The 12,605-nt window shown below is 45.7% G+C and overlaps 1 protein-coding gene across 3 annotated transcripts in view; it reads right to left on the bottom strand.

Moving 5' to 3' along the window:
- ALDH18A1 (aldehyde dehydrogenase 18 family member A1) overlaps window positions 1–12,605 on the bottom strand; it is a 61,506-nt gene that overhangs the window by 28,086 nt on the left and 20,815 nt on the right. For 2 of the 3 annotated variants that reach the window (XM_082269368.1, XM_082269367.1), the window contains exons 4-7: window positions 11,837–11,986; window positions 11,637–11,741; window positions 5,907–6,065; window positions 1,632–1,722 (exon numbers count right to left, since the gene is read on the bottom strand). In XM_082269368.1, coding sequence (XP_082125494.1) covers window positions 1,632–1,722; window positions 5,907–6,065; window positions 11,637–11,741; window positions 11,837–11,986 — 505 coding nt within the window. The remainder of the gene's footprint in view (window positions 1–1,631; window positions 1,723–5,906; window positions 6,066–11,636; window positions 11,742–11,836; window positions 11,987–12,605) is intronic. The other variant, XM_082269369.1, reaches the window with a different exon arrangement.

Here is a 12,605-nt window from a genome sequence, read left to right as displayed (position 1 = left end):
TTCCTTGAATGGCAGGGCTGCTGAATGAGCGACCCCCTGTGGTCAGTATGCAGAAGGGGAGCTGCTGGAGCAGCACCTGGAAGAGAACACCTCCACTGTATGTGGCAAGTTATGCTGGCCATACACTATACAAAAAATTGTTCAAACTCCTTTTCGAAAAACGAACACTTGGCCGTGAGAGCAGACAATCGTGCCATCATGTAATGACCAAATTTTGAACGATAAATCGTTCAATGGACATAAATGAACCAGTTATTCGTTCAGTTTGTCACATATGCCTAGTGCAAACAGTTCGGCGAGAAACACATTAACCTTTTAATTTATCATTTGTTCAGCAGAATTTTCCAAACTGTTCCTTCGATATTTCAGCTCTGAAAAGTTAAAACCAATTTTCTATTTGTGCCCATTAACTGGATGAAAAAAAGCGAACGAACGGACCAGATTTCAAACGATTTTTCGGCTAGTGTATGGCCAGAATTAGTGATTTTTAATATCTCCAGCAGTCCTCAGGATATCCGATATGGATACTTAGATCAAGCCAAGCTGGACCAATATAAGTTTGCATGGTTCCTCTGTTCTTTAGAGCAGTGGTCCTCAACTCCGGTCTTCGGGGCCCACTAACAGGCCAGATTTTAAGTATTACCTTGGGGGGATGCAGACTAGAATACTGCAATCACTGAGCAGCAAATGAGATCACCTGTGATGTAATTTAGTTATCTTGCAAACCTGGCCTGTTAGTGGGCCCTGAGGACCGGAGTTGAGAACCACTGCTTTAGAGGACCAACTACCAAGTTGTTCTATAAAATTTGCTGTCCCATATCTTGCCCAAAGTACAGATCATGAAAATCTATATTATATAATTTAGAGACAAATTAAAGTGTACATTAAAAGGGGAATTGCAATCAAATGTTTTTTTTCTACCTAGTATAAGCATAGTGGGTAGAACTCTGAATAAATGATGCGGCCGGGCAAAGAAGATCCTCGCTTGCTGTCACTAGAGGCAGAGAAGTGGGCATCAGCTGCAGCATTGTGAACATGTTACATGTTCCACCCTAAAAACAGGTGAAAAATGTAACCCAAAGGTGGTTTTCCCCTTTAAACCTTACCTAGCACATGAGCATCACAAGAAGTAGAAGTTTTCTCAAATGAAAACCCCAATTAGAATTATATTCAGATAAGAAACAAGAATTTTCCATCCCTCACCTTCGATTTTTCCCATCAACGCATTCATAAATGATCAAAACATCCTCATTAACCATTTGAAAATTGAACAAATATTTCGAAAATGACCATTTTTGAATGAAATTCTAACTGTGTATGGTTAGCGTTCGATCTACTTTCAGCCATAGCAGACCAGCTTCTATTTTACTCCCATCTAAAACCAAAAAGTCTGCCGCATAAGAAACTTTTTGAAAATTAACATTTAATAAAAGGTTGAAGACATCATCCCATATATGCGTCATTGCTTGGTTTTTCATCCTTGCCCTAGAAAGTTTATGACCTCTAGGAAAAAAAAAACCTAGAAAGTGTAGAATAAGCAAAGCTCTAGGCACACCCAACAACAGAGAGAGAAAGCAGTTGAACTAGTTCAGTCCTAATTGCTGGCACAGAGGACGATCGTTTATCACTACCTTCCACATCAGAGAGAACGATGATCAAGTCCGCCTTCATCTCAACAGCCAGCCGAGCTGCCAAGCTGTCATTATCTTTTATGCTGATCACCTGCGGAGATAAGCAAGGTCAGGAGCAGAAAATATCTTACACCAAAGTTCTAGATGAAAGAAGAGATCCAGATTCTGATTAGTATAGAACAAGGAAAATACAGCAAAGTAAGTAAGCAAGCAAGGAGCAAGCTATGTAGTGCAGGAAGACTCAGTGATGTCACATTGGATGCAATGTTCAGGTCTAGCCGGTAAAATTACCCCAATATACATACATAAGACTTTGTCCCCACACGGAGCATTGGAAAGTAAAAATATAAATTATGAGGTTTTATTAACAAAAAGTAAAAAAAAAGTAATTTCTTTATTGCGTTCAGTTCCCCAGGGGACAAAGTGCATGTAGTTCTTTGTCCCATCTTCCTATGTGTTGTATTAAGCTGGCCATACATTATACAATTTTCCAATTCAATTTCCTTTAGATTCATCTTCAATTATAGTGCAAGGGCCTGCCTGACTGCATACAAATTGAAAGTATTTAGGTTTGAGGTCCTATTGTATGGTTTTGGTAAATTGTTTAATGTATGGCCAGACTTATGCTAGCTGCAAGGTTGGACATGAGGCCAGGGCCCTCTTTAACACAGGGCAAAAGGGGCAGCTGCCCTGGGCCCAGTCATTGTTAAGGGGCCCTAGGTAGCTTACCCTTGAGCCCGCACTGCTCGCAAATATTGATAAGTGGATGCGGGAGGGCCCCAGAAAATGTTTGCCCATGGTCCAATCATTATTAAAGACGGCCCTGCATGAGGCGCCCCTACCTCCACAATGGTTCAACTATGCAGAGAACAGAAGGCTGCTTTGATAGACAGCACTTTTCTCTGTCTCCAGAACTTGCCTGGATGGTGATGTTGGCTAAAATGTTCCATTTAAATGTTGTCTAATGCCTCGTTTCCACTGAGCGGATCGGTACGCTATTTTGCGTGTTTCCATCATGAAAGTGGCCCATACAACCGAACCAAACGGCACCATTCCTGATCTTTCTTCAGATGTAGGGCCATAGGAAATGGTACGGCACGGTTAGGACGGAGCTACTGGCATCACACGATAGATTCCAAAGATTGGCTGAAAGGAAAACCTCAATGCTCACGTCAAAAGGCATTTGGTTTAACCCCCACATGGGACCACTAGCGGTCCGACTTGCAGTGGAAACGCTCACCTGAATAGGCGGACCATTTAAACCCTTCCAAACTGTACCGACCCGAACCGTTCCACTAAGTGGAAACGAGGCATTAGAGTGCAGCTAGACAGACAGCACCTAGGAAGGTGGGATAAAGTGCAACACGCACATTGTCCAGAACAAAATAATAACTTTGACTTCTTCAAAAGGAGGAAAAAATCAACTATAAAAGCAGTAAATTGGACATGAAGAGCTTTAAAGATTTTGAAAATCTACAAGGCTCAGCAGGCTTATTCCGTTATGGGTTTTTCATGAGCTGGAGAAGAACAGAAAGTTTGAATATAACTGGAATCAAATACATAAATTACTCTACAGATAAGATAGACTAAAAAGGTCCAACGCCTCCCCCCCCCCCCCCTCCAAAAAATTAAAAAAACATGAAACGAATATAATAGGCATGGTTTTCCTGAACTGCTTAAAGTGTTACTAAAGCCAGGAGCCTGCATTCACTATATCTGCTCTCCCACAGTACACAGAACAGGGAAATGCAATTATTTTAGTAACTATAAACTGCTCAATACCTTTTCTCATCAGCAGTATATAGCAGTCTTGTGACTTCTATCAGTGTCTGGTTAGAGCTTGTAGGAGGAGTTTTCATATTGCACAGGCTGTCCTATCAGGATGCAGGACCCCTGATCCTCTGTCTGGACAGTGCCGATTGGCCCTGTGCTGATCACATGCACTCTCACAAGAAGAAAATTAAATCTAGCAATAGACACCAAACTGAGCATGTGTAGCCTGACTCCAGTAACTGTCTTATCCGGACAGGTTACGGGCACAATGCAAGAAGGGGAGGATCCGTGCATACAGGCTCAAGCAGCCTTTTTATACAATGTGGATAATTAACCCCTTAGGTTACACAGTGAGTATAACAAGCATGCTTTACTGTATATACAGACTGATTTTACTGTTGTGGGTTTAGTAACACTAAAGTTGTTGTGAGCCTCAGACATGAAACAAGAACAAAGCATATCCCTCTTTAGTGTGTACTTGTCTCAATCCAGAGCACTAAGTGTCAATTCTGTCTACTGCTCGGTTCCTCTGCTGTCACCATGAATCAATTCTGACAATATTTCCTGACACCAAAAGAAAAAAGGTCCCAATCATATAAAAGTTCACGTTAAATTTCCACCAATGTGTGTGGTTCACATTCAAGTGCCAAAACACAATCCACTGACACAGATGAACACACTGACCCTTACCGCATAAGGTGGACCACTATCAATGTAATGGTCGAATGCTCTTTGTGTGATTTGCCGAGGATCGGGATCAATGGTGATCTATATAAACTCATCCATGTCATTATCTGCCATCCTGCTTTCTTATCAGACAAAGCACAAGTTTGTCTGATAAGAAAGCAGGATGACAGATATTTAAAAACACCTCAAAGAAATTTACTGTCTATGGGGAGAGGAATGTTTGGGTTGGGAAGAGTGGATCCAAGAGCTCAACTTTAACCACTTTAGGTCCGCCCTGTAGCAGTTTTACTGCGCACCGGATTCCAGGTAAGGGGGGGGCGCATGCAGGTAGCGCACGTTTCCGCTGTGATCACACACAGCCAGAGCCCAGCACCAGGTTGATGTCCACCGTCACTCGTCAATGATCAAGCTGAAAGGCAAAACTGCGGTCTTGCCTTTGTAAACCAGACAGATCGCCGTCCTGTCAGGATGGAAAGCATTGATCCTGTGTTCCTGCAAAGCAAAGACATGGACCCATGCCTTCCCCTAGTAAAAGCACCTCCCACACTGTAGTAAAACACTGGCTAGGCACACAGTTAAAGCAGAGTTCCACCCTGGGAATACTTTTTAATAAAAATACCTCCGGAACAGTCAGGGCAAGTACATTCCACAATGGCTAGCCTCTGATCTGTCCCAGGTTGCACTTGCCTTTTAGAAGAAATACTTACCTTGAAAAAGTATTGTCCAGTGCTGCCATCTCAGGTGTGGGCAGCTTGAAGCCAGCGCGATCCTCTTCTGCGTCCTCTTCCGTCTTCTTCGGTCCCACGATGCACTGCACCGGCCCCGCCGTCACTTCCGGTGCCGCAGCGTCAGGTTTTTTTTTTTTTTAAACACAACAAACATGTTATACTTACCTGCTCTGTGAAAGGGTTTTGAGGTGCCCCGACGGCGCTCCTGGCTCCTCCTCATTATGCACCCCCAAGGAGAGCCGCTTTTCATGGCGACACCTGTGTGGGTGCGTTCACTTGTACCGCTGCTGCATCCCTTGACACAGACAGCAGGACTCGGCCTCGCCCCCCCCCCGTTTCCATGTCACTGGACTTGATTGACAGCAGCGGGGGCCAATGGCTCCTGCTGCTAATCAATCTATCCAATGAGGATCCGAGATAGTGGCTGGAGCCGCTGGGCTTGTGCTCATCGCTGGAAAATTCAGGTTCAGGTAAGAATAACGGGAGTTCTGGGGGACAGACCTCCTAGCACAAATTCCCTTCCCCTAAAACATGACCTTTTCTAGCACAACCCCCCCCCCCCAAAATTTCCCCTCCCCCCAAAATTCCCCCTCCCAACAAAAATCCCTTCCCCCAACCTCCTTCTGGTGCCCCCCCATCTCATGATAACTCCTGCCCACCCTTTGTCCTGGCCCTGCTCCCATCTAATGGTGCATGCATAGTTTCAGGGCCGGTGCCACTTGGTAAAAGCCGGAAGCATGACACCAATTATCTTTTTCAGCTGTCTGTAAGGGTTGCATCCTGACCTCTGCTGTAAAGGCATTCTTTCTACTGACTACCAACGTAACAGGGTTTGTCCCCACTCAACCCTGATGAATTAAAGGCCTGAGGCCTGAATCAGAGACCTGAAAATTATTTTTAGGGTTCCTTAATGGATAAAAAGTTTGAGAAAGGCTGCACCATAGAATGGAACACATGCCAAACCTTAGCACTGCTCCCTGCAGTAATACATCACCCGTCTTCTCTGGCACACATGCAGAATCTAGCCATGCACTAGCGCTAAAGGGGCACTGCATGCAGCCTGAGCCCACAGGTATACTTCACCCACATTTACCCCCTGGAGATCACTGTTGGGCTCAGGAGGAGGAACTACAGCATCATTCGTATTAATGATCGGCACTATGTTCATTCGCAGAAGCTCGTGCAAGGTGCCGTTTAAATTCCGTCTCTTCTGCTCGTCATGGAAATCCAAATTTGTGACCAGAATCTAGAAGAGAAAAAAAAAAAAAAAAAAAAAAAACTTAAACCCAACACAAATTCCAGCACTGTAGCAGATAGTATTCACATTCCATCTATCATCCAATGTTAAATATAAAGTACAAGTCTACATTCTGAGGGTTATAGAAACTTTTTTTTGTAGCAGTCACCCATACACCATTTTTATTGTGCCAGGTCTTGTCTTGGCACCCAGCCTAGAGTCTAGTCTATGAACACTGGCACACTGTACCGGTCAATGTCCTCCTGCTGGGTAATGAGGTCTTTTCAGGTGAAGCGAATTAGACAGAATGGCAAAATAAATATCACATATTTCAGATACCATAAGACTAATCGGTCTGTGAGTGATAAAGGCAGTAAAAGAAAGATCTGGTTTATGGTGCTGGAATTTGGCCGCTCTATAGCATTGGTAAGGTCTAAGGATAGCAAAAGTGCATACAGAGCACAATAGCTGCAATACAACACACTGCAAGGAGCTTTAAAATTATAATGTCACCATCATAGGATGACTGTTTTACTGTGGGAAGAGACTTCAAGAGAACAGGAGACCATTTAGGTGGGCAATCCTAATTCCTAATCCAGGACAGTCTTTAGTTTTTAGGACAGGGATAGGCAACCTCGGCACGCCAACTGTGGTAAAAACTACAAGACCAATAATGCCTCTGGAAGTCATGCTTATGGTTGTCAGAGTCTTCTAGTGGGGTTGATATACTAAAACTGGAGTATGAAAAATCTGGTGTACATGGTAGCCAGATTCTAACTTCAGCCTGTTCAATTGACCTTGAAAAAATAAATCATGGGAGCCGATTGGTTTCTATGCACCAGATTTTGCACTCTCCGGTTTTAGTAAATCAACCCCACTGTGTCATGGGACTTGTAGTTTCAGCAGAGCCAGAGTGTTGAGGTTGCCTACCCCAGTTTAGGAGGATATGGAGTTGTTTCCAAAGGGGCAACTATACATGGGAAAACCAATCATGATATATCCAAACAGCAGAAACATTAGAGCCCAATGGTGCTCCATAGGAAAGGTAAACCTGCACTATGAGAACTATCAAAATCTGCACAGGACACGGTAACTTGGAGCTGAGCGCAACAGCATCAGATGGGGTAAGAATGCTGTTACAGAATGATGAAGGCCATATTAGAGTTTAGGCTAAATTCATCCCTACACAGTTGTACAGGCTCCTCTGAAATTGCTCACTCCGGTTTTACTGCACACAGAGTTGCTCATAATGTGCATTAGAAGCAGAAATTCAGAGAGCGCCCATCTCATTTACTGGCTGGAAGATGCCCAGCACCATCTAGCCCAGCCATTCTCAACCAGGGTTCCGTGAAACCCTAGGGTTCCTCAAGAACTGGCTAGGGGTTCCTTGAGCTGTTGCTGATTGACCTTCCATTTGATAGCGCCTGCATAGTTCATGGTCCAATGCCACTTGGCAGACCCATAGGTATGACAGCAAGGATGTCATTCTGGTCACCCCTGTAAGGGGGACATTCTTCCCATTTACCACTGCCAATGTAGGAAGCATTTTCCCCAATGACCTCTGATGGATTCATCTTACCAGGAGTTCCCCGAGACCTGACAATTTTAGGGTTCCTCTGGAGTAAAAAGGCTGATCTAGCCCTTTCCTCTTCTGCCTGACTGTCCCTGGCCCACCCCTCCCATCCCTTTCATTCAGTGAATTTCAGTTTATCATGAAGGCTCCACATCACATGTGGGCATTACCACAGATTCCTGCTTTTTGGGAAGCACCTTGCTGGCCCTTCCCACTAGCCTTGATCTGCCTGTACTGCATATAGAAGAACAGAACCTGAAATAAATATGGTCAGCATACTGAAAGCCTGCACATTATGTCTGTGAGCAGCTTTTAGTACATTTAAAGTGGCAGGATCTCTTTCATTTTAAAAAATTTAGAAGATTAAAGTGAAAGGTTAAGAGATAAAGATAAAATCCAGAGAAGTTACCTCTAATTCCTAAGATGTGTTTGCAGCTATGTAATGTAAAAAATGATGGTTTCACTGATGCTGAATACTAATGTCAGCGCTCTCTTTTTTTACAGCACTGGGCCTGGAAGGTTCAGCTCTCATGCAGTGCAGAGATAATGTGTAGTCCCTATTCTCTCCTTGCCCATTCACAAAAACTTGTGTTCTGTTCAAAGAATTCACATAATTCTGTGAATGGATGAGGGAAGATCATAACATTATCCACCCCTCTTCTCCTCTTGTCTATTCACAGAACTGTTCACAGAAAAAAAGGATTTTTTTAACATGAATGAGGGGAGAGGAGGGGTGGCTACACAATTTGATCCCTGCACTGAACTATGCCCCTGCACCAATTTAGGATTAGGGTAAGATTTTTTTTAGGTTCAAAAGCCCTGCACCAATACATTTCTGTACCAGGCTCCTAATTAAAAAATAAATACGTAAATAAATAAAAATATGCAACAAAAAAAAAAAAGTAAGAGGTACATCAAAAAAATGGCAATGGTATAATCAGTACATTGCCCAGGCACTGCAGATAATTATTCAAAAGGGACAAGCACCCAAATAAAACGTGCATCATAAAACAATCTGGGCACTATCTGATCTGATATGACAAATAAAGCATTTTAGTAATTCCCATTTGGGAAAATTGAGCTTGGCTTTAGGAAGAATAGAACACGGCAGATACATAATATGTGCTGAGATCCACCTATGGCTACCAAGCCACTAGTTGGGAACCCATTCTCTGTCCACAGAAAAACCACAAATAAAGTGGTTCTAAAGCCTTAAGTTTTTTTTTACCTTAAAGTGGATGTAAACCCTCACATATATACCACATATGACATGAACAGCCTCAGATGATACAAAGAGAACAGACAAATTTCCCTACATAAGTTTCAGAAGTATATCTTCAGCTTTCTACATTTTTAAAAAGTGCACATCATATTAGAATTGTTTCTTCCTGTTTCAGCAGTGGGAGGGGAGTCTGGGCATACACTGTGTGTGAGCTGATTGGAGGAAAGGCACAACCCCCCTTACATATAGGCAGAGGAACAAAGAAACATGCAGAGCTGTGCTGTGAATAGACCAGCTCTCTGCTTACCGGTCTCAAAGTTTCCTCTCCGACACAAATTTCCAGCTGCTTTTATCTCCTGTGTCGGAGAGCTTGTCAGAAGTTATCATGCCGATAACAGAGGAAGGGAGCAGCAGAAAGACACAGGAATTAGGGCTTGGGAGTGAGATAAGTAAACACTACAGATATATATGCCCAGGTCAGATTTCACAAATGGGGTTTACATCCATTTTAAAGGCATTTTTTGCATTAGGGTAAAAAACATTCTGCAACTTGAATCCCCCCCCCCCTGTATACTCCACAGAGCCCAATCTGGATCCAGTGAAGTGCATGAGAGCGGCGTCTCTCCCTCTTCTCATAGGGGAGATTGATATCAGCGAGAGCAAATAGCTCCTGCTGCGGTCAATCAAAATCTGTGATGAGGGTTAAGGGATGGGGCTGACCCCACTTGTCTGTGTCAATCGGGCACAGGAGCAAGCCCGCAGGAGCTTCCTATGGAGGTGCTTACTGAAGAGCCAAAGCCAAGAGCGCCAGCGGGGGACCCAAGAAGAGGAGGATCGGGACTGCTCTGTGCAAAACCACTGCACAGAGCAGATAAATTGGCTGTTTACCACGTGATCGGCTGTGTCCAATCACAGCTGGTCACAAATGTAAACATAAAAACCATTACCAGCGATTCCGGCTTCTTCTCACACAACGATCGTATCAGGAGGAGAGATAGGATCTGTGAGTTACTGCTATTCTGTTATATTTTTACACCTTACTATGCAGCAAACGGCCCCACCCAATAAAGAGAACCTGTCACCAGGGATCTGTTACCCAGCCCATCTGGATCTGTCACACAGCCCCGCCATCAGCGACCCGTCACACAGCCCCGCCATCAGCGACCCGTCACACAGCCCCGCCATCAGCGACCCGTCACACAGCCCCGCCATCAGCGACCCGTCACACAGCCCCGCCATCAGCGACCCGTCACACAGCCCCGCCATCAGCGACCCGTCACACAGCCCCGCCATCAGCGACCCGTCACACAGCCCCGCCATCAGCGACCCGTCACACAGCCCCGCCATCAGCGACCCGTCACACAGCCCCGCCATCAGCGACCCGTCACACAGCCCCGCCATCAGCGACCCGTCACACAGCCCCGCCATCAGCGACCCGTCACACAGCCCCGCCATCAGCGACCCGTCACACAGCCCCGCCATCAGCGACCCGTCACACAGCCCCGCCATCAGCGACCCGTCACACAGCCCCGCCATCAGCGACCCGTAACACAGCCCCGCCATCAGCGACCCGTAACACAGCCCCGCCATCAGCGACCCGTAACACAGCCCCGCCATCAGCGACCCGTAACACAGCCCCGCCATCAGCGACCCGTAACACAGCCCCGCCATCAGCGACCCGTAACACAGCCCCGCCATCAGCGACCCGTCACACAGCCCCGCCATCAGCGACCCGTCACACAGCCCCGCCATCAGCGACCCGTCACACAGCCCCGCCATCAGCGACCCGTAACACAGCCCCGCCATCAGCGACCCGTAACACAGCCCCGCCATCAGCGACCCGTAACACAGCCCCGCCATCAGCGACCCGTAACACAGCCCCGCCATCAGCGACCCGTAACACAGCCCCGCCATCAGCGACCCGTAACACAGCCCCGCCATCAGCGACCCGTAACACAGCCCCGCCATCAGCGACCCGTAACACAGCCCCGCCATCAGCGACCCGTAACACAGCCCCGCCATCAGCGACCCGTAACACAGCCCCGCCATCAGCGACCCGTAACACAGCCCCGCCATCAGCGACCCGTAACACAGCCCCGCCATCAGCGACCCGTAACACAGCCCCGCCATCAGCGACCCGTCACACAGCCACGCCATCAGCGACCCGTCACACAGCCACGCCATCAGCGACCCGTCACACAGCCACGCCATCAGCGACCCGTCACACAGCCCCGCCATCAGCGACCTGTCACACAGCCCCGCCATCAGGGACCAGTCACACAGCCCTTCAGCACCGCCATTCGTACTGCCATGAGACAGTCCGTCAGATACATCAGGTGTGATCAATTTTCAATGATTGGCACCATAGCTTGTAGATTCTAACTTTCACACAGAATAAATAATATCCACTCATTTTGGGCTATTTCTACCAAAGATATGTAGCAGAATAAATTTTGATCCAAATTCATGAAGAAAAATGATTTTCTAGCAAAATTATATAATATGAAAGTAAAAATAGCGCAAAAAATAAAAAAAACCCAGCGGTGATTAAATACCACCAACAGAAAGCTCTGCTTGTGTGAAACAAATGATAAAAATGTTGTTTGGGTACAGTGTAGCATGACTGAGTAATTGTCATTCAAAGTGTGAGAGCGCTGAAAGCTGGTCTGGGCAGGAAGGCGGTTTAAGTGGCCTTTATTGAAGTGGTAAAAACATAAATAAATAAAACGAAATCTTTTCAATCACATTAATTTTCTGCATTACAATAGAAATGGGCATGTCTTACCTGAGCTGCACAGATGCTGTATTGGGTAAACATCGCTTCATATAGCGCCATCAGCCCGCTCTGCCCAGCCGCTGCACAAGCTCGGGCCTCCAGTACTGGGACTTGCTGAGAAGGACAGAGGAGATGTCCAGTAAGGTAACTTCAACAAATAAAATTCCAGGCCCCCATACACAAAGCTCCAACACATCCCACAATCTTACCATGTCTTTCAGCTGATTCTGCCCAGAATGCAATGCTTGCCTCACACTCTGGGACAGGAGGATCTCATGGCGGAGACGCTGTTTTCCGAATGCCACAGCTCCACTGGTGACGATCATCATCTCTCTGCCTTGGTTTTGCAGCACAGACACCTGCAATTATATGGCAATGCCATCAGTCATATCCTTATTTTTTATTATGTGTATATCCAGCCAAAACGTTTTTCTCTTTTAGTTTTCGATCCTATCTGGTTCTCCGCGACATTTTCCCCAAACAAAAGGGAAAATCTGCAACAGCACTGAAATAAAAAACGCTGTTTACTCGGCACCTCCACCAATCAGAAAACATCTTTCCTTTTCAATACAAGGAGTTCTCTGACTGGACAACATGGAGAGGGGGGGGGGGGCAGAGGAGGTCCTGATCTACTCTCCTTCAATGCCTTGTTTCATTGAAAAGGATACAAAACATTTTCTGAATGGAAGAGGTGCCAAGCGTGCAAGTCTTCATTGCACAGGGTGTAAAGTCGCTGTAGCACCACCCTGAAGTTAAAGCACGCTGTATGGGACTGGCTACACATGGAAGTTTAAGCATCACCCGTAGCCCATCAGACATTACATGGTAACTATGCTGGCCCATTCTAACTTTAAATAATACATTTTTCAGGAGTTCCATTTTACCAGGAAGGGGAAGAAGTGTATAAAACAAATTACCTACAGGTATGGCAATTACATTTATTAATACATTTAACATGGTTTTAAATTTCAGACACAA

Source organism: Pelophylax lessonae (genome assembly GCF_965119305.1).
Source record: "Pelophylax lessonae genome assembly, chromosome: 9".
NCBI classification, from domain to species: Eukaryota; Metazoa; Chordata; class Amphibia; order Anura; family Ranidae; genus Pelophylax; species Pelophylax lessonae.
The sequence above is the reverse complement of the archived record's forward strand: the minus strand, read 5'-3'. Positions and strand labels throughout refer to the sequence as shown.